The sequence below is a fragment of the Puma concolor genome, chromosome D4, assembly GCF_028749965.1.
Source record: "Puma concolor isolate L17-30 chromosome D4, mPumCon1.1.hap2, whole genome shotgun sequence".
In the NCBI taxonomy this organism is placed as follows: Eukaryota; Metazoa; Chordata; class Mammalia; order Carnivora; family Felidae; genus Puma; species Puma concolor.
This window is the reverse complement of record NC_141679.1, coordinates 7,120,959-7,148,841: the sequence shown is the minus strand read 5'-3', so window position 1 is coordinate 7,148,841 and position 27,883 is coordinate 7,120,959. Positions and strand designations below refer to the sequence as shown.

The window sequence follows — 27,883 nt, the reverse complement described above, 5'->3', positions numbered from 1 at the left end:
TGTACTCATTCTGTACTTTTTCTTTTCTGATTGTTAGCGTTCATCTTAGATTAGCTCCCAAAGGGCAGGAAGGCGTATTGCGAATTTCCCTAATAGGGTGCGTAGCGTGATGGCATGGCTGATAACTGTTTCAGTGATAATTAAAAATATTTTTTCCTCTGCCAATATTTCTTATTTAATCAAGCCAAAATCAGTCTGTGTACCAGAGAACTATTCTGGGGCTTTGATTAAAAAGCCACAGAAGATTTTAATCTCTTCTCTCTGAAAATACCCTAAAAACAGGAACAATGCTGTTTTCATAAATCTGACTCAAATGCCATTCAACTGCTATCCCTGAATTAATTTTCATACCTACAGAAAAACCCACGTGTGCAGAAAAACGAAGGCTGGATAAAACCTGGAAAATGGGGGCCAGGGGGAGGATAGGTTGGTATAAGTCATTATGCGTGACTTTTATTTTGATTTGTAGAATTATTTCTTTCTAAAAAAATTTTTTTAATGTTTATTTTTTGAGAGAGAGGGAGAGAGACAGAGTGTGAATGAGGGAGGGGCAGAGAGAGAGGGAGACCCAGAATCCGAAGCAGGCTCCAGGCTCTGAGCTGCCAGCACAGAGCCCGACGTGGGGCTCGAACCCACGAACCGTGAGAACATGACCTGAGCCGAAGTCGGACGCTTAACTGACTGAGCCACCCAGGCGCCCCTCTAGAATTATTTCATGAACAATAATTTTGTATAAGCTTAGAGTGAAAAGAATCACCCCATTTCTTTCACGGTAGGCTACTGGACTGGCAGCTCTTGGAGACACCATGAACTTGAAAAAGAAACCGGTAGCCGAGGTCTTAATTGTCTTCCCCCCTAGTTTCTTCCATCCCTGTTTTACAGATGCACTTAGCATAAAAAGTGAGGAAGGCCTGGCCAGCTGTAGGAGCTAATGTAATGGTCATATGAGCCCATTTTAAAGTTGAGGATACCAAGGCTCAGAGATTATCACAGCATCTTGAGCATTAGAAGGGAGCTTGAAGGCATCTCATCCAAGCCTTTTGCCCTGAGGGGAGAGGTTAAAATTGTGGCCCAAGTTACACAGCTTGTAAGTTGGTGGAGCCAGATCTCGAACCTGTTGTCCTAACATGGTGTTCCTCCCCAGCTGCCTCACTACTTGCTTGGGATCTTCTTGCCTTTGTGAGGGGAAGCTGCCCAAGAATGAGTTCCTGGTGATTTCTGGGGCTGCAGAGGTCCTGATGACAGTTCTACCCTTGGGCTCCGTTGTCAGCCCTGCCGAAGGCCTCCGTAGAGCTATACCTACCATTCAAGGACATTCTTGACCTTCCCCTTCTGTAGTTCGGGAGTTGCCCAGCCAGGTGGGTCTGACCTACCTCCAGTTGGGCTCTTATTCTCAGCAGACTTTGATCTTGGAGACCTCTCTGCCCTCTTGAATCCAGTCCAAGATTCTGGCTCTGGATAAGGGTAGAGAAGGATTGTGCCCTGTGATATCCTGACCTCATCTTGGATCCTGGAAATTCTGACAGTGATTTTTCTTACCAGGCATCTGGTTTTTCCAGACTGCTTTGAGACCAAGATAAAACACACCCATTTACAAGGTGTAGCTCCTGGCTGAGGTTCTTCACCAGCTACTTCTTACCCCTGAGGGTCCTGGGGTGACATCTCTGGCCCAGGGTTCATCTCTCAACTGCTTCTCCAGGTCTTGATTGGTATTTATAATCCCCTCCTTTTTCAGTAAAGAAAGAAAAAGGAAGGAAGGAAAGGAGGGGGGAAGGGAAGGGGGAAGGAAGGAAGGAAGGAAGGAAGGAAGGAAGGAAGGAGAGGGGAAGGAGGAAAGAAGGAGAGAGGGAAGGAAGGAGAGAAAAGGAGGGAAGGAAGGAAGGTGAAGGAAAGGGAGAGAGGGAGGAAAGAAGAAATTAGAATTTGTGATACTCAACTTTAAGAACATACTTGACAGAAAGTTTTCGTTACTAAATGTAGTAACCTTTTCGTGGTGATCATCACCTCTGATAGCTTTGAAATGGCTTTTTGTGGACTCTTATCTCTCCCATAAAAACCCACATCTGGATAAAGGCTGAAAAACAGCAAGTGTATTCCTTTCTAATTTCCCCGCATTTATTTGAGGTGGAAATGATTAGAGGCACAGTTAATCACTAGTAATATAAACCCTAAAATTGGAGCTCATGGGGTTCTTTTGCTATTCAACAGAGTGCTTCTGTGGCTGTTTTTTGAGCACAAGACACATCTCCTTTCTTTTTACATACAGAGCCTTCTTTGACATACAAGCCAAACATTTACTGGAGACAGCCTGAATAGTATGAGAGAGAATGTCTGGTTTTTTTTTTGTTTTTTTGTTTTTTTAAAACAGTGGATCCTACAGGGTATCCTTACAGCGTAAAAGAGGTATGTTTCATATAGAACAGTGGAACATAGGCAATTTGTGAAGTAGGAAGTGAGCACAACAGGTTTTTTTCAATTTACTTAAAATATTTTGAATCCTTGGCATTCTTAACCATTCAGGAGTCTCTAGCCCTGGGTTTTGAAATATGAACCAAGGAGGGTTGATACTGGAGTTGTGTGTATGTGTGTGTGTGTGTGTGCGTGTGTGTGTATGTGTGTGTGTCTGGGCAGTAATATGAGAAATGTTTGTGTATGTTTGTTCCAAAAATATTTTAAAATGGCTGATCAGAGATACATTCAGAAATGCTTGCACAAAATAAAGAGATCAAGACAGAGGTGGAATTTGTAGGAAAATAAAATGAAACCAGCGATAAGGTTGCTATGCAGATATTCCGTGTGGGGTTATTTCATTTGGCCTGCTAACCGCTGCGGGAAGTACAGCAGAATTTAAATGAAGACTCTAGTATTGATTATAATTCACATCTCTTTTCATTGACCTAGAGTTCTTAACTGTGCCCACGCAACTATAAACTTTCACAGACTAATTATCTTAGTTTGTAAAGGAGCATATCCAGTGATCCCCTCCTTGACTTTCTGCCCTTTGTCATTTTATTTCCAATTAACATATCACCCTAGAAGGTGGATGGAGGAAAAGAGATGTACAAATCATCCCAGCCCATCTTATCTCTTGGTTTAAAAAAGAGAGGGGTGGAGGGGAATGGGGCTCCTAGCTGGTGACTCTTGATCTCAGGGTTGTGAGTTCGAGCCCCATGTTGGGCATAGAAATTGCTAAAAAATAATAATAATAAATGTAAAAAAAATAAAAAATGAGGGGTTGGGAAAGGGCAAAGTGTGGGAGTGGGAAAGAGGCAGTTAGATGTTAGGACCGTTTAAAATTTGTGATTCATAGTTACCAAAGCCAGCACAAGAAAAGAATTCATATAGACACCTATGAAGGCAAGCTTTCAGAGAAGGTGCACTTAACCCTTGAACAACACAGGTTTGAACTGTGCAGGTACATTTACACACATTGTTTTGTGTTTTTTGTTTGTTTGTTTTTTGTTTTTTTCAGTAAATACAGCCCAACACTGTAAATGTATTTTCTCTTCCTTACAACATTTTTTTTTTTTAATTTTTATATTTGAGAGAGAGATAGCCAGATCACATGCAAGCAGGGGAGGGACAGAGAGAGAGGGAGACAAAGAATCTGAAGCAGGCTCCAGGCTCTGAGCTGTCAGCACAGAGCCCAAAGCAGGGCTTGAACTCACAAGCAGTGAGATCATGACCTGAACCTAAGTTGGACATTTAACCGACTGAACCACCCAGGCACCCCATGACTTTCTTAATAACGTATTTCTCTAACTCGCTTTATGATAACAATACAGTATACAATACACATAACATACAAAATATGTGTTAATTGACTGTTTTTGTTTATCAGTAAGGCTTCCAGTCAACAGCAGGCTGTTAGTAGTTACGTTTTTTGTGGAGACAGAAGTTATACGTGCATTTTCAAATGTGTGGGGGTTGGCGCCCCAGACCCCAGCATTGTTCAGGTGTCCACTGAATAACGTTTCTTGATTTTGAACATTTTCCTACACTCACATAATTATAAGCCTCAGTGTCCACAATACTCAGATTCAGTAGCCTCTCGATCAGACCAATTTGGACACATCGTTATCTAGAAATTACTAAAAAGGATTGGGGTGCCTAGGTGGCTCAGTTGGTTAAGCGTCCAACTTAGGCTCAGGTCGTGATCTCACGGTTTGTGGGTTCGAGCCCCGCTTTGGGCTCCGTGCTGACAGATCAGAGCCTGGAGCCTGCTTCAGATTCTGTGTCTCCCTCTCTCTGCCCTCCCCCACTCATGCTCTGTCTCTCTCTGTCTCTTAGAAATGAATAAATGTTAAAAAAAAAAATGTAGACATAACTAAAAGGGATTCAGAGAGCCTTAGACAACACATTTGTTCAACAATGTGTGAATATATCAAACCAAGAGAACATTATGCTATTACAGAAGATGCATAAACAAAGAGTATCATAAAAACTACCATGAGAAGAGTATATATGAGGAAATGAGAAAAATGAACACTGGTATGTAAACTATAAAACCTAGGACACCTAAGCTGCCTCGCTGGCTGAGTTAGTAGAGCATGTGAGTCTTGATCTCAGGGTCATGAGTTTGAGCCCCTGGTTGGCGGAAGAGATTACTTTAAAAAACAAATAAATAAAATGTAAAATACCTAAGGTGGACCAAGAATAAGGGGAGTGTGTAAAAACAAAATAATTATATTGGGTTGAGTAAAATGATGAATTTCGTTTCCTGCCCAGAAGGATTTGGGACGTTTTGTCATTATAATAAACATAATTGAAGGAGGAAAGAGAGAAAACCAAAAGCTTTCAAGTGAAGAATATATTTTACAGAATTGCGGAATAAATGTGTACTTTTTATTCGTTAAAATGTTTGTTTTTTGAGACTCAAATTTCCAGACTCATGGAAGATCATCTAAACTATTTTTCATGCCATTAAAATGTGGGGGTCTTTGGCGGGTATTTTTCCATAGAAATGCATACAGGAGAACTCAATGCTATTCCTGTTTTCTTTTTTCTGATCTTGTTTCTCTTAGGGATTGCCATCGGCGTCTTGGTTCGAGAATACAGCAAGCTGTCTAGTCTGGAGAAGTTCTACTTTGCTTTTCCCGGGGAAATTCTAATGAGGATGCTGAAACTCATCATTTTGCCGTTAATTATATCCAGCATGATTACAGGTACCTTGAGAAAACTGATGGTTCTCTGTGATTATTTAAGGAGCTGTCTCTTAAGTTGTGCTTTTCTAATTATGAAAAAAATTGAAATGCATTTGATGTATCTCACGCATCACACACACACTCTCTCTCTCTCTCTCTCTCTCTCTCTCTCTCTCTCTCTCTCTTGCTTGCTTGGAAAGTATATATTGGCTTGAGTGGGAATATTTCATTACTCACAGAGTGCCACTGCTCTACCTAGGGCACGGTCCACCATAGCTCACAGCTTCATTTGGCCAGCCATGTGATGTCTTGTGAGGAAGATGCCATTTTCTTTTTTCTTTTCTTTTTTTTTTAATGTTTATTCATTATTTTTGAGAGAGAGGGTGAGCGGGGGAGGGGCAGGGAGAGAGAGGGGGATAGAGGATACAAAACGAGCTCTGGCCCAACAGCAGAGAGCCCATTGTGGGGCTTGAACTCAACGAACTGTGAGATCATGATCTGAGCCGAAGTCAGACGCTCAACCGCCTAAGCCACCCAGGTGCCCCGCAAGATGCCATTTTCAAACATACTATAAATAACACTCTATCCAGGACACAGGAGTAAAACAAAAACAAAACAAAACAAAAAAAACACCATATTTGGCCACTGAAATGTCAACCATTGTCCCCAGGCGACATGTGGTTGTCAGTTTTGAAATTGTTTTCGGTAGTTCACTCATCTGTTTCCCACCTGCAGCCGTCCTAGCCCCCCCACCCACCCTGGGCAGCTGCCCTTGGAGTCTCTCCGCCTTCCCCGCTGGGCTTCTACTCCTCCGCATACCTGCCCTTGAAAACTCACAGCCGCGTGCTGCGGAAAACGTTTCATTATGGGTTTGCACCGCATTTTAACAGCCTGGCATTTTCACATCTGAACTTGTGACACAGTTGGCTTTGGAAATGCTTTCTCCCTTAGTGGCCATTCTCTTGCAAGGTCCCTCTAAAGAGCAGGCTTCCCGCTGGAGGTGGAGAGTAATTTGGCTTACAGAAATGTCATTTGTGTGGGTGCGGTGAGCTTCTCAGTGCATTCCAGAGTCTCTTCGTACTTACCTTCGTTCTGGCAATAGGTAAAATGTGGCCCGCCCCTCACTAGTATTGTCTGCTTGAAAAAACTCAGGTTTTATGTAACCGCACAGTTAGGAATCTTGACGTGTCCTTTTCCAGAACATTTTTCCCCACTGCCACTACGACGACCTGGGGCTTTTATCTATGGGGAGCCCTGGATGTTAGCCTTGGGTGGGGGCAGGGGGCAGGATCTGCTGTGCCCAGCTATAGATCTGGCTTTTGAACTTTCCAAGTGCCAAACTCCAGTCACATTAGAATCTCCTGGTCTGGGTGTTCTTGGCTTATTACCAGCCTAAAAAGAGCGTTTAATTATTTGTATGTATGTGTTTAATTGTGTTTTGAAACGCCCGGCTTCTTTTAGGCCCTGCAGCCTGAGGGCCAAATCAGCAGGCCAGTGTGTTGTACCATGTATTGTTCATCTGTTCCACTTTAAGTTAGTGTGAGCATCTGAAACTTGCAAGATTTCATGTAGGCATCTGGATTTCTGGCTTCCTCTGAAAAGAATTAAGATCACAAAACACTGAACCCGTGTACCCCCCCCCCCCCCCCACCCCGCCCCAAGACCAACAGTGATCTGGAGCTAAGAGACAGCTACTCTATTTAGTTTGAAGCTAATACGTTTGAGGATACGACGGCCCCCCTACCCTATCATCTGACACCTTGTCCATGGCGCTCATTTACCTGCTGGCCCAGTAGATGTTGCCTTTATCACCCCTTAGAATTTTCTCAGCCTCAAAATTCTAAATCTCTTCTGAGGCTCCTTTGAAAAGATGATGAGAGCTTTGGACTCTCTCCCAAGAAAAACATTCACAGTTAAACATATAATACTATACTTGGCATGCACTTGTACAAGGTACATAAATCACTTGATGATCAATACCACTTAAAACTTGGGTCTGTGGAGGAATGTATGGAAAGTTGATCCAAATTCGGCAGCAAATCCAAAACTCGTGCGTTAAACCGGGTTTCAGAAGAAGAGGTAAAAATACGTGTGTGAATATACTAGTATAATATGTGATGTTTGAAATATGTATCAGTTTTGGCAGTCAACATCTAGTGGTATTTTTGCAGTCGGGCTGTTTTGTGTGCTAGCTCAGCTTTGCAGATAATCTAGGAAAATAATTTGCAACCCTCAGCACTTTGCTCACCACGTAGCCCAGCTGCTTTTTCAAGCTGTATCACAGGTCTGGACATTAAAAAAAAAAATGTTTTTAAATGTTTGTCTATTTTTGAGAGAGCACAAGCAGGGAGGGGCAGAGAGAGAGGGAGACATAGAATCTGAAGCAGGCTCCAGGCTCTGAGCTGTCAACACAGAGCCCAAAGCAGGGCTTGAACTCAGGAACCTTGAGATCATGACCTGAGCCAAAGTCGGACATTTAACCAACTGAGCCACCCAGGCGCCCCCTTAACATTTCTACATTTTTCCTTTACCAAACGCTGGCAATTAAGAGCAAAAGAGCGCAGAACCGCTACCCCATTCTGTTGTCCTGAGCAACAAAATAGTCAGAAGATTCAAGGGACATGAACAAAGCAGGATGGGAACAGTGATCTCATATTCATGTTTTAAATTGTCAGATTAAGGTAATATGACTAGCGCGGGCAAGGTTGTGGGAAAACAGGCTCATTCATACATTTTCAGTTTGGAACAAATTTGGTGGGGGGCAACTTGGAACATGTTCTGATCTCTCTACTTTGTAATTCTGCTTCTCAGAATTTCTTGTAAATAATCAGATATGTTCAAAGATTTAGGTACAAGGATGTTCATAAAAGCATTACTTTTATAATGGTGGTAAATTATAAGTAGGCTCACTGGAAGTTATACACCTAAGCTATGAGTCTACAACTATTAAAAACCTTGTCTTGGAAACATTTAATGACATGTGGATATGTTCTAACACGGTGTAAAATAGGAAAATAAAACAAATTACACAATAGGATGTTGTATACAATCCAAATTTTATTAAAATTTATGTGCATTTTTAAAAGTTGGGATGAAAACCAAATAGTTAATAGCAGTTAGTAAGATAGTAAGATAGCAGATAGTAAGAAAACATGACTCATTGCCCTTCCTTTACATTTTCAAGGTGAATACGTGTTTGTTTTCTTAAAAACTTATTTTTTTTGTTTTATTTCTTATATTTGAGAGACAGAACATGAGCGGGGGAGGGTCAGAGAGAGAGGCAGACACAGAATGTGAAGCAGGCTCCAGGCTCCGAGCTGTCAGCACAGAGCCTGAGGCGGGGCTTGAACTCAAGAACCTGGAGATCGTGACCTGAGCCAAAGTCAGATGCTTAACCAACTGAGCCACCCAGGCACCCTTTTGTTTGTTATTTTTGTTTGGTTGGTTTTGCATTTTCTTTCACTCTTCCTCCCTCTCTCTCTCCCTCTCCTTCTCTCCTTTTCCCCCTCTCCCACTGTCTCCCAGAGTGGGATGGGTTCTGCTCTGTGTCCCACAGCTCTGTTCCCAGCACCTGTAGCTCTGCACCACCTTTTCCGTGGTGTGTGGTCCTTTCTCCAAACCCTGCGGTGGTCCTCTGCCTCCCCAGTTCAGCACAGAGCCAGGAGTGGAGGATGGCTGTGGAAATGCACAGGAAGAACAGTTTTCACATTTCAGAAGCCTTTATAAATGCAGCAGACCATTAGCTTATTTTATACACTTATTAGGACAAAGAAAGATGCTTGTTGGAAGCTGGGGAGAGTTAAATGGATGTCCTAAGGACACACACATTAGAGGGAGAAACAAAATTGAGACCTACGATTAGTAATCTGTGCTTCTGCATAAAGGAAACTCTCTTGATGGATTAACATGTAGGAAAATTTAAAAAAAAAAAAAAAAACCTCTGCCATGAAAGCCTCCACTGACATAAAAATAGTTCATAGCTGTTTCTTTTTAAACAGAAGCATCCTTTTTCATGTGATGAATGAGGGTAACATGTCACATTAATCGGGGAAATTTGAATATAGGCTTAGATGGTACCAAGAAATTATTGATAATTTTGTTAGTGGTGATAACGGCATTTTAGTTATGTAAGAAAATTTCCTTTTTAATGCATATGGAATTATGCAGGGATAGAATGACAGAATGTCTAGAATTTAGTTAAAACAGGAAAAAAAGAGAAAAGGCACAGTAGATGTAATCTCAAGGCATTTTTAGAGACAGGCAGTGTAGGCACTAACAGAATCCTTCCTGTAATTGACATTCTGAGGATCATGCTCCTGCGGGTGTGCAAAATATCTGTTTGGGCCCCCTTAACGTTTAGGTTTCTAAGCTGTGCTTGTATCAAACCACTGGGGAATTAGCAAGAGAATTGTGGTTCTGGAAAGTCCTGGTCCAGGTCTCACCACCAGTGAGTTTAAATTCAGGGCACATTTTCTTGAATACACAGATGATGATGACCTAGGCCTCCCATGACCATCGCAGGGAAGGGAACGGCCCCTCAACCCGTCTCCCAGGGGTTCCCTGAGCATCATTCCAAGATGGCACCTTAGCTGTGCTCAGGATGAGACCCCCATCCTTTCCACTGCAGCCTCTTGGCCGCCACCACTGGGCCAGAAGTGTTCTGCCGGTCACAGCTGCCTCCTCCGGTGTCTCCAGTGACTGCGGCCACACCTCTGACCCTGAGGAACTCTCCTTTTGCTCCTCTCTCCTAAGATAGGAATGAGAATTCTTCACAGGCTGTTCCTTGGGACAAAGCTTTATGGAAGTTTGGGGAATGAAAGTAGGTGAAACACCAACAGTGCCATCCGGCCTGTCCCTTAAGAGGGAGGCCTTAAGAGGTCTGCCCCTTTGCTCAGCCGCCAGCCCGTCCCTCCACATGATGTTCCAGGCATTGCCATCCCCTGACACGAGGCTTTGAGAAGGAAGAATTTCACCATCACATAGGTCTGCCTGCCCCAGCCCGGAAGCAAACCAAGTGGAAACCCTCGTTGTGGGTGCAAAGGGGTGATTTGCCTTGTGGGCCCCATCAGGACACTCACTCCAGAATGGATAGCATCCGCACCTGCTGGGTTGGGGCTTACCCACCCAACCTGCAGGACGTGGGAGTCTGTCCGGGTTGGGCTGTGTTGAGTCCATGCCGCTGCCGGTGCAGTCTGTCCTGAGAGCAAGATGCTTACTCCTGCCTGTTCCTGTGGCACCTTACTCTGGATTTCCTCCAAATGTTGGCTCCTCGGAAGCACCCACACTGTACTTTGTCCTGTGGGGTTGCAGTCCAGTACGTTGCAAATTTATACCAAGCCAAGAAAACTCCCTCCTTTCCCTCCATCCCAAACCACTGAGTCTCTGGGTCTTAGCACTGATTTCACCTCTTGGACAAATTATGTACCAAACATGAGACTTTGGTAGAGAGCACCTGCATTCTGTATGTCGATGAACCTTCCCCTTTTGACAAGAGTGCTGGTTGAGGATTGGATTTACATCTGTGGGAAGCTTCTTCAAGGATAAACGGAAGACTCCACCCTTCAGTGATTAAAAAAAAAGAAAAAGAAAAAAAACAAAACTTGTTTCAAACTTTAAATGGTTGTCACTCCAGCAGCCCCTATACATCAGGACTTCAAATTTTTAGGGCTTGATCTCCGCTCTAAGGCCTAAAGTTTTCCACTACTTTTTAACCAAGAAAAAAAAAAAAAACCTTATAGAAGTTTAGATATAAACAATATTTATTAAACAGCAGTCAGATGTAAAATACGCAGCAAGTAGGGATCTGCACACTTTCTTTGGTAAAAGGCCAGATAATGAATATTTTAAGCTTTTCGAGCCACGTGTTCTCTGTCCAGCTTCCCAACTGGCTGCCGCGGAAAATCACCCCTCAACAATATGTAAGTGATGGGCATGGCTGTGTGCCAAAAACGCATTTATTTGCAATAACAGGAGGCCAGCCAGCAGCTGGCCAAGATAAAGGATAAGGCGAGATTCTAACTCTCAAGGTACAGTGCAGTTGAGGTGGAATCCTGGTGGCAAGATAAACCAGCATGGCAAGCAAATACTACTATCAGTCAGTGAGTGAAATTCCCCGAAGAGGCAGTGAGGCATGGAGCCGGGAGCAGGGTAAGTGAAGTCGGTCAAGGTTTTTGGAGAGGACTATTTAAAAAAATTTTTTTAAATGTTTATTCATTTTTGAGGGAGAGAGGCGGAGCGCGAGTGAATTAGGGGCAGAGAGAGAGAGACCGTGAGACACAGAATCTGAAACAGGCTCCAGGCTGTAAGCCGTCAGCACAGAGCCTGATGGGGTCTCGAACTCAAAAGCTGTGAGATCCAGACCTGAGCCGAAGTCGGAAGCTCAACCGACTGAGCCACCCAGGTGCCCCAGAGACACCTTTTTTGAAATTCAGGCTTTGCAGGAGAGAACACGTTGGTTCGGGTGGGCTGGGGAAGGCATTTTTTTTTTTTTAAGCGATGTATTCATTTACTCGTAAGCAGCTGTGAATCTGGGTGCTATCCTATGTCCTCCGGTGGAAAGAACCAGGCCATGTCCCCCCCTCGCTGAAACGGGGTTTGATTAAATTCAACATTTGTTAACCCCGCCTGCGTGAAAACAGGTAAACAGAAAACCACACCCGTGAGAGGGTGGGGTTCCTGCCACTCACCCGTTCACGCATCCTGGGACTTCTGGCCAGGTCTGTGAGCTCCCTTGTGGCCAAGGAGGTGGAGGAGTGGAAAATGCGCATGTCACTTGGTTGTGCAGCTTGCCGTTGGGGACCTAAGAGCATTTAAGGTCAGCTTCTGCTGGTGGGACTGCAGGGGGTATGGCTGCTCTTTTGGAACCATTGGTGGCTTCTTAGTTTCATCTCTAGAAAATTGCCATTTCAGGGTGCCCTTTAAACTTACAATTCCGTGCTGGGGAAGGCAAGGTCGTAGCCCCAAACCATACAGGCGACGAATGAACTTCTTGCCTCATTTGCAACATCTGTAACCACTGGATTCTGCCTGAATTTAAGTGCTTTTTTTTTTTTAACCTTCCCAAGCCTTGTTAGGGAACCGAGAAAATAAGATGAACTAAGTAGGTTTGTACACACGAATTAAGCATTTTCCTAAGATCATCAGGAAATTCATGTTGAGTTAGAGCACAGCTACTGAAACCAGAGGACTTACTGTATTAATTTGATGTCTCCATTGCCTTTTCTGCAAAGAAGAAAGGGGCACCTGACGTATAAGGAATGGAGTCCCCACAATGAGCATGACATTTGCCACAATAATAAAATGAAACATGCAAGCTGTGTCAGTCTAATTCTGAGCTAGTGAAGCTGGAGAATCAACCATGAATGAGCTTGACTTCTGCCTCTGCTGTTACTACACTGGCTCACAGCTCCACTCAACTCTAAGTTAACCTGTTTTGTTTTGTTTTTTTTAATTTTTTTTACGTTTATTTATTATTGAGAGACAGAGCATGAGCATGGGAGGGGCAGAGAGAGGAGGAGACACAGAATTTGAAGCAGGCTCCAGGCTCTGAGCTGTCAGCACAGAGCCCGACGTGGGGCTCGAACCCACAAACTGTGAGATCGTGACCTAAGCCAAAGTCGGACACTTAACCGACGGAGCCACCCAGGCGCCCCAACCTGATTTTGTTTCTTAAAAGAAGGAGTGAAAAACCATGCAGGGATTCTAAGAAGCCTCCTATATGTTGAATGCGTGGACCTGGGATTCCACCCCTTCCTTCCTTCCTTCCTTCCTTCCTTCCTTCCTTCCTTCCTTCCTTCCTTCCCTCCCTCCCTCCCTCCCTCCTTCCTTCTTTCCATCCGTCCGTCCGTCCGTCCATCTTCAATGTCCGAGGCTCTGTGCTAGGCACACGATACAGATAAGTCCTGTTCCAGCAAGGGAGAGTGAATACATTGTAATCTGGTATGCTAAGTGCTTTGGGAGAATGAGGACACTGGGGTGGAGTTTTGAAGAAAAGATAAGAATCCAATGAAGGGGGTAGGGGCTCCAGGCAGAAGAAAACAGCAGCTTGCATGGCCCGTTGCCAGGACAGTGAGGCTTTGAGCAGAATGCTGGGCACATGAGGAAGAGGAGTGGATTGGCAAGGTGAGCAGGTGCTTCGTCAGGGGTCTGTCTAGGCACGGGGAAGGAAGTGACAGCCAGAAGTGCTGTTCTCTGCAGAAGAACACCTTGATCAAGCATCAGGTGGGGAAGTATTAAAAACAAAACAAAACACAGTGACACGTGTTAAAGGTAGTAAGGCAGACTTTATTCGGGACCATCATGATAGGTGGGGACCCTGCGTGGTCCGATTTCACAGTGGGGGAGAGAGATGGGGCTCAACTCTAACAGCAAGTGAGAAGTGATAGCCAAGGAGCAGGGTAGGGGGATCAGTGGATGGAAATTTATGAGGAGGAAACATCAGGGGTAAGGGGGATTCTAGCTAAACCAACCTAGTAGGATTCTTGCTGAAGGCAGGCCAGGGTGACCAGACAGGCGGGGGGGGGGGGGGGGGGGGGGGGGCGGAGCCTGATCAGGTATGGAGAGTGATCAGATATGAGGATTCTGGTTAAACCGACTTAGCACAGTTCTTATGAAAACTAGATTTTGCAGGAAAATACACAGATGGGCATAGAGGTTCAGGAGCCTGACAAAGTGTGGTCAAACAAAGAAGTCTGTGAGTACCCATCTTAGAGGGGCAGGAGAGTCTAGTGGTTAAGCATACCAGACTGCCTCGATGTGAATCCTGGCTCTGCCATTTGCTAGCTGTGCAACCTGGACACTCAGCTGTAAAACAGGGAAATAGTAGTACTGTGTCATGGCATGCCTGCTACCGTCAGAAGTTTCTAGAAAGTCCCGGCATTGGCATGACAAGCTATTAGAGTTGAGACGCACAGATGAAAGTACACGTGATGGATTTCATTCTGGAAAGGAAAACACATAAAAAGACTTACCCTTTGTAAGACACTAGGGTGTAACGTTCACCAGCATGCAAGTGGCTTCTACCCAGAATCCTGAGCTACCAATTTTATAAGGAGGAGAAGCAAAAAGCTCAATAATAGGGGTGCCTGGGTGGCTTAGTCGGTTAAGCGTCCGACTTCGGCTCAGGTCACGATCTCGCGGTCTGTGGGTTCGAGCCCCGCGTCGGGCTCTGGGCTGACAGCTCGGAGCCTGGAGCCTGTTTCAGATTCTGTGTCTTCCTCTCTCTCTGCCCCTCCCCCGTTCATGCTGTGTCTCTCTCTGTCTCAAAAAAAATAAATAAACGTTAAAAAAAATTTATAAAAAAAAAGCTCAATAATAATTAGGTTGTAGTTAAAAAAAAAAACAAAAACAAAAAAAACGAGACTTTTCACGGAGCTGTTAGCCATCCCGATGTCAAAGCATTCGTATGGACTTTGAAGAGAATAGCTGAGTCCCTCAGATCCTCTGAAATGTGTTTAATGCTCTTCCTGAACCATAAGCCTCCTATAAACGCTCGTGAGGTCTTCTGGAAAACTGGTCCCAACTACAAACACCACCAAGGTCTGTGGTATAAAAAATGTTGGAAACAGCCCCCTGGATGGCTGAAGACCAGGGGACCAGCATGCTGCTTCGTGACACATTTTAAACATCAAATGTGGACCTCCTGACGGAGGCTGCAAAAGTGACCTTTAGTTGGTTCTGACCGAGGGCCAGTTTACCTTGTTAACTTCACAGAGTAGTCTAGGGTGGTGATGTAACCTATCTTCAGGGAGTTCTTTGTATTGATGCCTCTTAGAAAAATAGATGTCATGGGCAAGGCGTGCACAGAAATATATTTTGTATGCCCCCTCTGCCTCTTCTCTGCCCCTGTCACAGCCCAGGAGGGTTAATCCAGGCTGCAGAGATGGCCCTGTGTCCTGGAATAACAAAGCGAGATCATAGCCTGCCTTGTTTACCCTGGGGAATGAATTTGTTCATTTAATCCTCGTAGCAACCCAAAGAAATAGGAAGGGAGGTGGGACCTTATGTCCATTTTCAGAGATGAGAGCAGTTCCAAGGACTGTTCCAAGATCACACAGATCATAAGGGCAGCACCAGAGACTGGTACAGCATTCCATTCTGGGACATTCTGCTGTCCAGGGACCAGGGAGAGGGGTCTGGGGCAGGCAGCCATACCTAACTAGGTTACTCATTCAACCAACACGTTTATCAAGCTCCTCCTACGTGCTGGGCACTGGCTACGCTTTGGTGAACACACAGCTCTCTGGGTCTCCTGCCCTCCATGGAGCTCACTCTAGTGCAAAAGACGGTGTGTAAATAAATAATGAGCCCAGTGACAAAAATTGTGAAAGGTGATGTGAGCAGGGTGTCAGATGAGGAAAACAGAGGAGTCTGGTTTAGCCTGATAACTCAGGGAAGGACCCCAAGGAAAAGACTTGAAAGTAGACAAGTGAGGAGTAGGGGACGGCAGTCAGGCAGAGGGAGGCGCCCACCAAGCGTGGCAGGGAGCTCAGTCTGCTCCCGGGGGATGGGGCTGGAGCGCTACTAAGCAGGACGGTAGCCCCGGCTGGGCTGGGCAGGCGGTCTCCCTGGGGACAGGGTCTCTTCAGCCAGGGTGAAGATCTTCCAGTTGATCATCAGTGTCCTTGGAGGTTATACCAGAGTGTGAAATGGCCTGGTGGGTGCTCTTTTGCACCCGTGTGATGAAGGAATACAGAAGGATTCTGGAGAAAGTGAGGGAATGCGTGAGCTAACTCTTGATAAGTGCCTTCCATTTGATTAGCCCCGCCCCTCAGATTGATCATTTTTCATTTAGCAACAGTGGAGGCTGTCTACTGAGTGCAGGTTAAGTTCTAGGCACTGAACCAGGTAGGTTATACGTACTGTTTCTAATTTTCACGGCAGCCGTGCAAGATGAGGTTGTCCACTTTGCTCCTCGCAATTACCCTGTAGGAGGTAGAGGCATTGAAAAGCTGCATTTTTATAGATGGAGAAACGGGAGTCTGGGAGGAAAAGGCTGGGCTGCGATTGGAGCCTGTGCTGTTGTTCTCCATGCTGGTGATAGAGGGGTAGGAGTCCTCGGCATAAGAGGGTTTTAACTCCCATGCAGCAGTGAGTTTCTTGGATGTTGTGTCCATTCCCAATTGTGAAGTGCCCACAAATGCCAGACCAAAAACACCTTCCAATAATGGAGTTAATTTTGACACCTTAATGACAAGGTGGAGAGAGATTGTCACGAAAACTTTGTTCTCCAGTGGGTGGTAGCTTAATCAGTGAGCCCTCGCAGGAGTCTTTTGCCCTTGGGTGTTTATTTTTAAAACGTGCTATTGTTTAGCCCTCTGCGACTGCTTCCTTTATAGTGTTTTTATAAAAGGTTCTAAAAGATTATTACAGCTCTGGCCAGGAGCCAGTATCCCCAGCTCATCAGAGCCTCCTCCCAAGGTAAAAAAAAAAAAAAAAGCAAGTGTGCTGTCTCAAAATAAAGAGCTAGCAGGTCCCCCTAACTTCCAAGGACAACTCGGGATAGTATCCCTGTTTCTAGGCCATAGTCCAGCCTCAGAACGGTCGCTGGTTTGAAAGGACAGTGGTGGGCTCACTGGAAACCGGACTTGTTAAGAAAATAAAAATGCAGTGTTAAAAATTCAAAACTAAATTGATGTTTAACTTATTAAAGTTAAACCGCTTGTTAAAGGTGGTAGGGTGGACTTTATTCGGGACCACCATGGCAGGTTTGGGGACCACTGCAGTGGGATTTTGCATCGGTAGGAGAGATGGGGCTCAACTCTGAATATAGCATCACAAGAGGGAATTGGTCGCCAAGGAGGAGGATGGGGTGGGGGGGTCAGTGGGTGGAAAGTCACTAAGAAGGAACATCAGGGGTACTGGGGCATTCTAGCCAACTGAGCTAACAGTATTCTTGCTGGGAGGCAGGCCAGGGTGCCCAGGAGCCACCTGGGAGACGGTGGAGGATGGGGAAGCTACCAGAGGTGGAAGGTGGGGGTTCTGGCAAAACTAACTTAGCAAAGTTCTTGCTAAACCTGGATTTTGCAAGAAGTACACAGATGGGCCCAGGAGAAGGTTCGGGAGCCTGACTAAAGTGCAGTCAAGCAAAGAATCTTTGTCCGAATCCTGCTCATCTCTTTCTGCCCAGTTCAGATGCTGTCTGCCATATCACCTCAGCCCGGGGACACCTCTGACTCCTCTAGAAGCCCGTGGTGCCCATCCCCTGTGCCAGCACTCTGCAAACATCCTGTGTCTTTTTTTTTTTTTTTCTTTTTGTAATCCAAGTTACTTAGCCCGTAGTGTAATAATGATTTCAGGAGTGGAATTTAGTGATCCATCACTTACAGAATAACACCCAGTGCTCATCCCAACAAGGGCCCTCCTCAGTGCCCATCTCCCAGTTAGCCCAGCCCCCCACCCACCTCCCCTCCAGCAACCCTCAGTTTGTTCTCTGTATTTAAGAGTCTCTTAGGCTTTGCCTCCCCGTTTTTCTCTTATTTTTCCTTCCCTTCCCTTAAGTTCATCTGTTTTGTTTCTTAAGTTCCACATATGAGTGAAATCATATGATATCTGTCTTTCTGTAACTAATTTCGCTTAGCATAATACCCTCTAGTTCCATCCACATTGTTGCAAATGGCAAGATTTCATTCTTTCTGGTCACTGAGTAATATTCCACTGTGTATATACACCACATCGTCTTTATCCATTCATCAATTGATCGACGTTTGGACTCTTTCCATACTTTGGGTATTGTCAGTAGTTCTATAAACATTGGGGTGCATGTGCCCCTGGAATAAGCATTTTTGTATCCTTTGTATAAATACCTAGTAGTGCAATTGCTGGGTAAGAGGGTAGTTCTATTTTTGATTTTTGAAGGAACCTCCATACTGTTTTCCAGAGTGGCTGCACCAGTTTGCATTCCCACCAGCAGTGCAAAAGAGATCCTCTCTCTCTGCATCCTTGCCAACATCTGTTGTTGCCTGAGTTGTTAATTTTAGCCATTCTGACAGGGGTGAGGTAGTATCTCATTGTGGTTTTGATTTGTGTTTCCCTGATGATGAGTGATGTCGAGCATCTTTTCATGCAAAGCATCCAGTCTCTTAAATGGATGGGAGAGATCCAGTTTTTTAAAATTTCCAGTCTGTCACAGATCAGTAACCTTTGTAGACTATAATAAAAATGAATTATGAGGGAAAGATATAAAAACATAAAATGCTAGCCCTACTTTTGTGATTATATTTCACAAACTTGAAGTCCGTGTTCAATTACTGTTAACATCTTTAAACCCTTACCTCTGGCTTCTGTACCGACCCCATCACACCTGCCTTGTGATGTGTTAGTGTGCAGGCCCCTCTCACCTGTCAGTTCCCAGAGGTGCGTGGCCGCTCCCAGAAGAAACAAGATCTGGGAATGAACCACAAAGAGAGGCAACCAGGCTTTGCCAGGCATGAGGCATGGCCTGAAAGGGATCAAGGTGGCTATTGAGATTTGAGAGTAAAGCGCCGGGATAAAGTACGGTGATATCCCACCTGTTTGGGAGGAAAGTGGCCATGCCATTTGACCTTTTCCCCGGTAAGTGACGGGACTGTTTTCTTAACCGCTATGTCATGCTGCCTCTTATCCACATGCTACAAAATTCTAGACCAGTGCTGCCTTCCAGAATGTTCTCTGTGTGTGCCATCCATTGCAGTAGGCACGAGCTTCGTGTGGCCAGGGAGCACTTGAAATGTGGCAGGTGTGACCGAGGAGTGATGGAGAGGTGATGTCTCCAGAGTCTAACATCTGGAGTAAGGTACCATTCTGTGACATCCGTTGAGCCAGACCACATGTTCTCAGCAGGAGCAGAATTGCTCCCAAGGCAGCAAAGGCCGTGTTTTGGGGATAAGGGGGAGCAATGTACTCTTTTTATGCAAAGAGCACATGTATACATTTAGTACCTAAACAGTGTCCTGTAGTATTAAAAGATCATGGGACAGGTGTCTCCCCCCCTGCTGGGGGAGGCAGGGAGAGCACACAATGATGAGGGGACATGAGAGGCAGAGAAACACTAAGATACTAGGTGCGTTCTCATGTGGAGGTAGGTCACACAGTCACATGAAAAGTGTTTCTGTTGGTCTCCCTGGGAACTGAACCAAACTGCCCCATACAAGTGGTTTCTTTTCTTTTTTTTTTTTTTTAAATTTTAACGTTTATTCATTTTTGAGAGAGAGAGACAGAGCATGAATGGGGGAAGGTCAGAGAGAGAGGGAGACACAGAATCTGAAACAGGCTCCAGGCTCTGAGCTGTCAGCACAGAGCCGGACGCGGGGCTCGAACTCATGGACCACAAGATCATGAAGGTGGTTTCTAAGGAGACTACCTGCCGAGCTCCTAATCACTGCCACAGGGTGAATCTCTGAAGTGGGCTCACTCTGTAAGGAGGAACTACCTGTACAAAGATGCAGTTCTTTCTGAGGGAAAGCATCAAATACAAAATTCTTTTTTTCTTTTTAGGTTTTATTGATTTGTTTTGAGAGAGAAAAGCATGAGCAGGGGAGGGACAGACAGAGGGACAAAGAGAATCTCAAGCAGGCTCCACAGTGTCCGTGCAGAGCCTGACGCGGGGCTCGAACTCACAAACCGTGAGATCGTGACCTAAGCCGCAATCATGCGTCGGACACTTAACGACTGAGCTACCCAGGTGCCCCCACACTAGCCAGATCCCAAGCACACCTGCCGCAGGTAGCTTGTGGTCGCTACAACAGAAGCATGAAGAGGAAGCACTTCACCATGATGGTTCCGTGAGGCAGCACTGGTCTAGAATTTCACAGCACGTGGATAGAGCCACTGTGAGAGAGTGGTTAAGAATATGGCCTGTGGGTTCGAGTCTGGATTGGGATCCCAGCGTCCCCACCAAATGGCGAGGGATAAAGGAGGTGAAGCATTCCACATGTACCCATTGTGCAGGACACAGTGTGTATGGTCACTGTCATTTTGATTAGAATTAAGCCTCAGCATCATTGCTATTATTAGCAGGTGGGGTGTATAGACTATCCAGACAAGCTTTCCATGTTCAAGTTAAGTTCAGGAATGTTCCGGTGACTTGTGGAGGTTTTCAAAACAGGCTGTTGCCCTGCTTATGTTCCCAGCCTCTGTGGTGGCCCATCACCTCTACCCCTGGCACCACATGATAAATAGTCCAAGGGCCTGGAATTGGGGGGCCAGCCCTGCCCCTCATCAGTGATGGCTGGAGAGGTAGAAGGGTAACTCTAGAGGTAAGATGTACAGAAGTACAGTTGTTGGTTCAAATACATTTCTGGTTTTTGTTTTTTTTTTAATGTGTGATTTTTTGTTTTTTGTTTTGAGAGAGAGAGAATGAGTGGGGGAGGGACAGAGAGAGAGGGAGGCATAGAATCCAAAGCAGGCTCCAGGCTCCGAGCTGTCAGCACAGAGCCTGACATGGGGCTCGAAACTGCAAACCGCAAGATTGTGACCTGAGCCCGAGTCGGACGCTTAGCCGACTGAGCCCCCCAGGCGCCCCTTGAGTTACATCTCTGATCTGTCCAGGAGAATTATAGGACTAAGGTAGATTTGAGGAACGGGAAGTAAAGCCCTTCCCAAAGTAACTACAATACAATCGCTGTCCTCCAGCAGAAGGGAGCTGGCAGACTGCTTTAGGGGATGTATTTGTTTAAGATACTTCCCACCAAGAATCTCATTATTATGAAGCCTTTTATTGCCAGCTGGGTCCTGGAATAGAAGCAGAGGCAGCAGCCCATGGCCAAATCATTAAGACAAATTAAGACATATTAGCATATGCTGGAAACAATTACCTACATAGATTTAATTTGTTTCACTGCTGGAAGAAAACCCCGAGAGGGCACAAAACACATACCCAAGAACAGTTCTGCAGCTGCCCTCTGAGCCTGTCACTTGTCCGTACCTTGGGGGCTGGGAGCTGCTGAATTTAGACATCGACTCGAGGACGAGACATCTGAAAATACATCCTCGCTTGGACCAGGATTCCATGGGCTTGTACAGGTTATGTGGAGTTTTGTGGAATTGGTGATTTTGTTTTTTAAAATCAACCATTGGTATAAATAATTATTTTGATTGTTTATGAAAATAATGCACAGAGCTCTAAAACGGAATATTCAAGCACAGTTTTATATTCATAGAATATACTTAGCAAACTTACATATTTTGCATTATTGTTTGCTCTTTTTTTTTAATTTTTTTAATGTTTTTTTATTTTTGAGAGAGAGAGAGAGAGAGGGAGACAGAGTGCGAGCAGGGGAGGGGCCAAGAGAGAGGGAGACACAGAATCCTAAGCAGGCTTCAGGCTTTAAACTGTCAGCACAGAGCCCGACGCGGGGCACGAACCCACGGACCGTGAGATCATGACCTGAGCCGAAGTCGGCCGCCTAACTGAATGAACCACCTGGACGCCCCTGTTTGCCCTTTTTTTTAAGAGACTGAAGCTCTAAATAGGAAATCGTCCATTCTGTGGCCTTTGGTGTCTCCTGATTGTTGTTGTCATTGCTACTATTTCTTGAAGAGTCGTTATTTTGAATCGTCTTACCACAAGGAGAAGAAAGTCTTCTCGGCACAGCAGAGTGCATTTTTCCCAGAGAGAGAGAATAGAATCTAGCATCGGGCTTTTTCTAGAATGTGTCTGTTGCGATATGCCCCTCACGTGGGAGTGACAGTCTTGTCCCAGGGGCTGGTGAATGGGCCCTTCCAACATCCTGGGGTGCTCGCTAAGTTGGCCAGAACCCCTTCTCTCAAAATATTAGCTTCCAGAGGAGCAACCAGCAGCCAGAGGAATGGCGTGTTTGCAGTGGGAGCCGATTTGTCCTGTCATCGTGGTGATGACCAGCTTCCTTCCAGATTGGTCCTGCACATCGATTATGTACAATTATATGTGAGAAGCACAAGCCCGACTTGAGAAAAATAGGCGAGGCTTTTATAGTGTGAGGAGTGAAAACAAAAGCCACCTGTGCCTGCCATAACCCCCCCAGTTTACTACCTTCTCCTTGGGGTCGCCTCACGACAACTCATCTTTCCCGCCACCCTGCACTTCAGGCTTTGCTAACAGTTAAGGCACAAGTCACATGTGTTGAAGATTCAAGAAGTCATTTTCTGTGATGATTGTTTGATTCATAATGTGATTCTTGTTTCGGAAACAGGGCAGGGTAGAGCCTGAAACATTCCCCTTTTTTTTTTTATAATTTTTTTTTTAATGTTTATTATTTTAGAGAGAGAGAGAGAGAGAGGGAGAGTGAGTGGGGCAGGGGGAGAGAGAGAGGGAGACACAGAATCCGAAGCAGGCTCCTGGCTCTGAGCACAGAGCCTAGAGCCAGATGTGGGCTTAAACTCACGGACCGCGAGATCATGACCTGAGCCCAAGTTGGACGCTTAACCGACTGAGCCACCCAGGCGCCCCTGAAACCTTCCAATGACAGCGTGCTGAAAGATGGTCTGGTTGCTTCACTTACCCTGTCTTCCACATAGTAGCTATCCAGTCAACCGCGTCATTTGTCTCCATTTATAGGGGCATCTTCAATGGAAGGCAAGGGTTTCTAGCAAGAAGGGATGTGTGCCTCCCCCTCTAGGGCTATGGTTGGCATTCTAGACAGCCTTTTCCCTTCCGGACTACATTCAGTCATTTTATAGGCCACCCAACACCATTTGAGACTACAGCTAACAGTGTGGCCCTAGGTCTCTTCAATTAGAAATTTAAAAATTGGGGGGGCGCCTGGGTGGCGCAGTCGGTTAAGCGTCCGACTTCAGCCAGGTCACGATCTCGCGGTCCGGGAGTTCGAGCCCCACGTCAGGCTCTGGGCTGATGGCTCAGAGCCTGGAGCCTGTTTCCGATTCTGTGTCTCCCTCTGTCTCTGCCCCTCCCCCATTCATGCTCTGTCTCTCTCTGTCCCGAAAATAAATAAAAAACGTTGAAAAAAAAATTAAAAAAAAAGAAATTTAAAAATTGGAAAAATTTTTTTTATATCCTACCTCTTTAAAATGGATATTTTAAGTTGTCTCATAATCAGAGCCATACACAGTAAGGTTGTTAACATAGAAGCAATTTGGAAATCATGAAAAGAAGGAGAAAATGTGCTGGCCAGGATAAATAATGAAAGTACTGTGATTTAGTATTGAAGTTGGCCCTGAGACTATCTTAAAGCTCCAACAGTAAGTGGATGATTAAATACATTATGGTACAGTCACAGGACAGAAGATTATGTGGCCATTAAAATTCCTCCTGAAGAATTTGTAATAAGAAAATGCTTATAATACAGTATTAAGAGAGGATCAAAAACTGTAGAATTCACTCAGCTATGTTTACAAAAAAGAAAAAATATTGACAGGAAATTTGTCAGAATATCAACTATGACTGATGGAATGGAGTGATTTTTATTTTCCTTTTTTCAGACTACTATATCAAACATATATTATCACTTTCATAGTCACCCATAAAAGTTATCTTGGGTGCCTGCATGGTGTAGTTGGTCAAGTGTCCAACTGTGGCTCAGGTCCTGACCTCGTGGTTCATGAGTTCAAGTCCCACATCGGGCTCTCTGCTGTCAGCACAGAGCCCACTTCAGATCCTCTGTCCTCCTCTCTCTCTGTCCCTTCCTCACTCTCTCAAAAATAAATAAACATTTCTTTTAAAAAGCTAACCTTTTTGGCCGACTCTGAGCTTCCTGGCAAAAAAGGCAGAAAGGGAAACAATCACGAGTTTTACAATATTCATTACGTGATGAAAGAACTCTCCGTTCTTCAAGATAAAGTTTTTTTCTGGATACTGAATTCCAGAAGGGGTTTATCCTGAAGGCTGTGGAGTGATGTGATGTACAATCCTCGAGATTCTCTGAGCGGATGCGGAAGGGGAGCTCCTGTCTCGTGACCAGCCCCACGAGGCACTGGCCACGGGCTGAGGTAGCGGGATTATGGGGAAGGGGCGCCTGCACCTCACCCCTCTTCCGTCTCCATTCTGTGTTGGCAATCTTGAAGCCCTTCCTTTGCCCGTTGCGTCTCATGCGAGATGGGCCTAGCAGATAGCAGAGGACAGCCCTCAGCCCTTCATTTCACACCTTGAGGATTGAATGACCACCAGGCCTGGAAATCCGTCTTTTAAAAATCAGCGTAATTTGGGGCTTCTGGGTGGCTCAGTTGAGCGTCTGACTCTTGATTTCAGCTGAGAGCATGATCCCAGGGTTGTGGGATCGAGCCCCATGTCAGGCTCTGTGCTAGGCATGGAGCCTGCTTAAGATTCTGTCTCCCTCTCTCCTTCTCTGTCTCCCTCTGCCCCTCTCCCATTCACTCTCTCTCTCTCTCTCTCTCTCTCTCACTCTGAAATGAAATTAAAAATGGACAAAAATGTCTTCTCCCCCCTCGCAGGTGTTGCTGCCCTGGATTCCAGCGTATCTGGGAAAATTGGTCTACGTGCCGTCGTCTATTATTTCTGTACCACGATCATTGCTGTGATTCTAGGTAAAACCTATTTCTGATTCCTTATTCTTCTGTAGAATTGTGACTCTCCCTTTAAAAGTAGTTGGGCTTTTTTTTAAATGTACTTTTTTTTTTGTAATTCAGAAAGCAATATTGTCAAATTACCATGAACCTTTTGGGCTTCAGGTCTACACAACACCTTTTCTATGAAGAAAATGTAATACTGACTCAAGTTCAGCCGTGGTGCTGCTCATTAATGTCCCTAGTAAGAAACAGGGTGACAGTTCTGTGCCTTTATTAGAAGGAAGTGAAGCCAAGAGCTTCTGTCATAGTGGAGTTGAGTCTAATGATGAAGTATTTCCAAAAAGATAACATTTCAGTGCATCTCAAATGGCACATGGTAGTGAGAGCTCACAGCAACTTGCCAAGTATAAATTCCAGTTGAAAAAGGGAGAACGTTCTGATAAGGGAATATAGCTGCTCTCGGACCTCTGGCATTCTTTTACGAAGAGAGTGCGGCCCATCCTTTGTGACCTGACGTTTTAAGGATGTCCCGCGTGGGAAGAGAGGACTGGATTGTACTCAGATGTTGCAGCCGCGTGACCCTGCCACTCTCCATTAAGAGACTGTTGGGATGAGGTGAGGCAGTGGGGCTGGTAGGCAGGGCACCTGGGAGGGCCTGAACCCTGCCTTAAACCAAAGCCGCGCCTCCTCAGAAGGTTCGTGAGGGAAGTGCACATGAAGGAAAAAGCGGGTGTGTGTCTTTCCTGCCAGGTTGAGTGGAAAGAGGAGACCACACCCACCTTGTCTTTGTATTGCCCACCGACTCCTCCCACCTGCGAAACCTACCTGCTCTGGTCCTGATGCCCTGCCCACTGTGGATCGGCGTTGCCCTTGGGAGGAGTGATAAAGGACACAGAGACTTTCTTCTTCACCCCCTCCAGTCAGGCAGCCTCTAATGACTTGGGGTGTACTCCAGCCTCCCACCTCTGCTTGGACACCTCAGAGGGCAAGAACCCATTACCTCCAGGGGCCAAAATGGTGCCCTCAGATACCCCTCCCCCCCCCCCCCCCCCCCCCCCCGTTGAGACAGTGCCTTACAGCAAGAACTGTCTCCCCCTGTAACACCTGTTTGTCCTCCTTCCACCCACCGAGAGTCACAGGGAACACTATTTTTCTTAACCCTAACCCTTTTTTGGATTACACAACAGCCTTCCAGATATCTGAAGGCTTGTAGTATGAAAGGAAGTTAAGGCTTGTTTTGTATGAGCCTCTGGAAAATAACCAGCATCTGTGGATAAAAGTTACATAAAGATATTGAATGGCTTGAAAATGAACTGAGTTGGAAAATGAATCACCCTCACCCCAACCCCTGCCTAGGCTGATCTCATAAGCTAAAGAAAAGAAAATAGAATGTTCTCATCAGCAAGGGTTTCCAGAAGCAATTCTGGAATGCAGCCTCTTCATTTACATTAAAAAAAAAATGGGAAGAGTTCCTTCTTCATTTAAATGGAAAAGTAATCAAGGCTGCTTGGAGGTCCCAGCTGAGGCTCGGCATCTTGGCCGGACCGTGGAGTCCTCCTTCTGGTTTTGCCTGGTGCCACTATGCCTACTGGTTCTAAGAAGCCTACGCCAGGGGTGCCAGGTGTTCTGGAAGGTTCTTAATGCTCTGTGGTGCTCTCTTGGGCCGCAGGCATCGTGCTGGTGGTGAGCATCAAGCCTGGTGTGACCCAGAAAGTGGATGAGATTGACAGGACAGGAAGCAGCCCTGAAGTGAGTACGGTGGATGCCATGTTGGATCTGATCAGGTGAGTGTTTTGCCAGTGGGGCAGCCCCCTAGGCATGCCGCCTGTGGTACTGTGGCCACAGAGGACCACAGCTTGCTTTAGTGCACTGCTGTAGCTGTCTTGAAATGGCCGACAGTTTTTGAATCATTGCGTGTTTTCATTTTGCCCTGGACCTCAAAATTGCATAGCCAGTCGTGCTCGCCAAGCCATGGTTCCAAGAGTGGGAAGAGAGTCTCCTCTGTCAGGATTTAGGATGGACAGAGAAGCAGAAAATACACTTATTGCACTAAGATGCTGGGCTGCGTTGGGGGGTCAGCTCTGAAGCACACTTGAAGAAATACCTTCTTTTTTAACTTTTTTTTTTAACATTTATTTTCAAGAGAGAGCGACAGAGTGTGAGCAGGGGAGGGGCAGAGAGAGAGGGAGACACAGAATCCAAAGCAGGCTCCCGGCTCTGAGCTGTCAGCACAGAGCCCAACAAGGGTCTCAAACCCATGAACCGCAAGATCATGACCTGAGCTGAAGTCAGACGCTTAACCGACTGAGCCACCCAGGTGCCCCAAGAAATACATTTTTTAATTGCACCGGAGAAGCCCTCTTCTCAGAAGCAATCAGGGCTGGGAATTGGTCAGTTACTTTTAAGATAGCAGAGCAGAGAATCGTTAAAAAATGACACAGGTACACATTACATATTTTGTAGACACAAAATTTAAATGTGTTTGCCAGTTTTTGATGTAGGGCCAAAATCTTTTCTTTGAGCGTGTCAGTTGATTGTGATTCTGTATCATTTTTCTTGCACCTGTTGTGCTTGTAAAGGCATGGTATACAATTTCCAGGTTCAGTTTTCACGAAGTACACAACAAAATCCTTAGAAACTATAAAGAATGCTGAGTGCCACATCCTGCCAGTTGTTCTTTCCATTTCTGTGGACGCCCCTTACCTAATTTACCCACAGAAATTTTAGTCACTGGCTTCGGTCGAGTTTCCAAGCATTGAGTTTAGTTTTGATGAGAAACCACACCTTCCATATCACTCCCATTTCACTGACTCACATCATTTTTAATTCAGTCATTATGCTGATATTCTCATTTGGCATAAAGAATTTGGGAACAGATGCCACGGACTCTCGGTAGGCATACTTTCTCGTCAATGAAAACAGAAGCGTACAGAATATTAAAGGAGTCTCTTGACTGGGAGTGTCCACCTGCCAATGCGTTGTTTCACCGAGGACAGTGAGCGTACCAATTACTCAGTGACTCAGCTGAGTGATGGTTGTGTGAGGGAACCTTCTAGACTCGGTTGAAGCTCAGCGGGGGAAAAAAATCTTAATACAAGGAAGTATTTTGCAAAGGAGAAACCAGAAGAGGAACCAGAGTACTGATTCTATATTCTGCTCACCTTCACCCATGCGTTGGGTGTGACAAAAACAAAACACTTGTGCTGTAACGTGACACTGTTTTTCATGTCTCCAACAGGAATATGTTCCCGGAGAACCTTGTCCAAGCCTGTTTTCAGCAGGTAAGAAGAACGACTTTTGCC

The 27,883-nt window shown here is 45.4% G+C and overlaps 1 protein-coding gene across 1 annotated transcript in view; it reads left to right on the top strand.

The window, feature by feature from the left end:
* The window catches only part of SLC1A1 (solute carrier family 1 member 1), an 84,495-nt gene that overhangs the window by 36,048 nt on the left and 20,564 nt on the right, over positions 1–27,883 (top strand). Inside the window, exons 2-5 of the mRNA XM_086684908.1 lie at positions 5,025–5,165; positions 24,507–24,599; positions 26,251–26,365; positions 27,820–27,862. Of these exons, the coding sequence (XP_086541034.1) occupies positions 5,025–5,165; positions 24,507–24,599; positions 26,251–26,365; positions 27,820–27,862 (392 nt within the window). The remainder of the gene's footprint in view (positions 1–5,024; positions 5,166–24,506; positions 24,600–26,250; positions 26,366–27,819; positions 27,863–27,883) is intronic.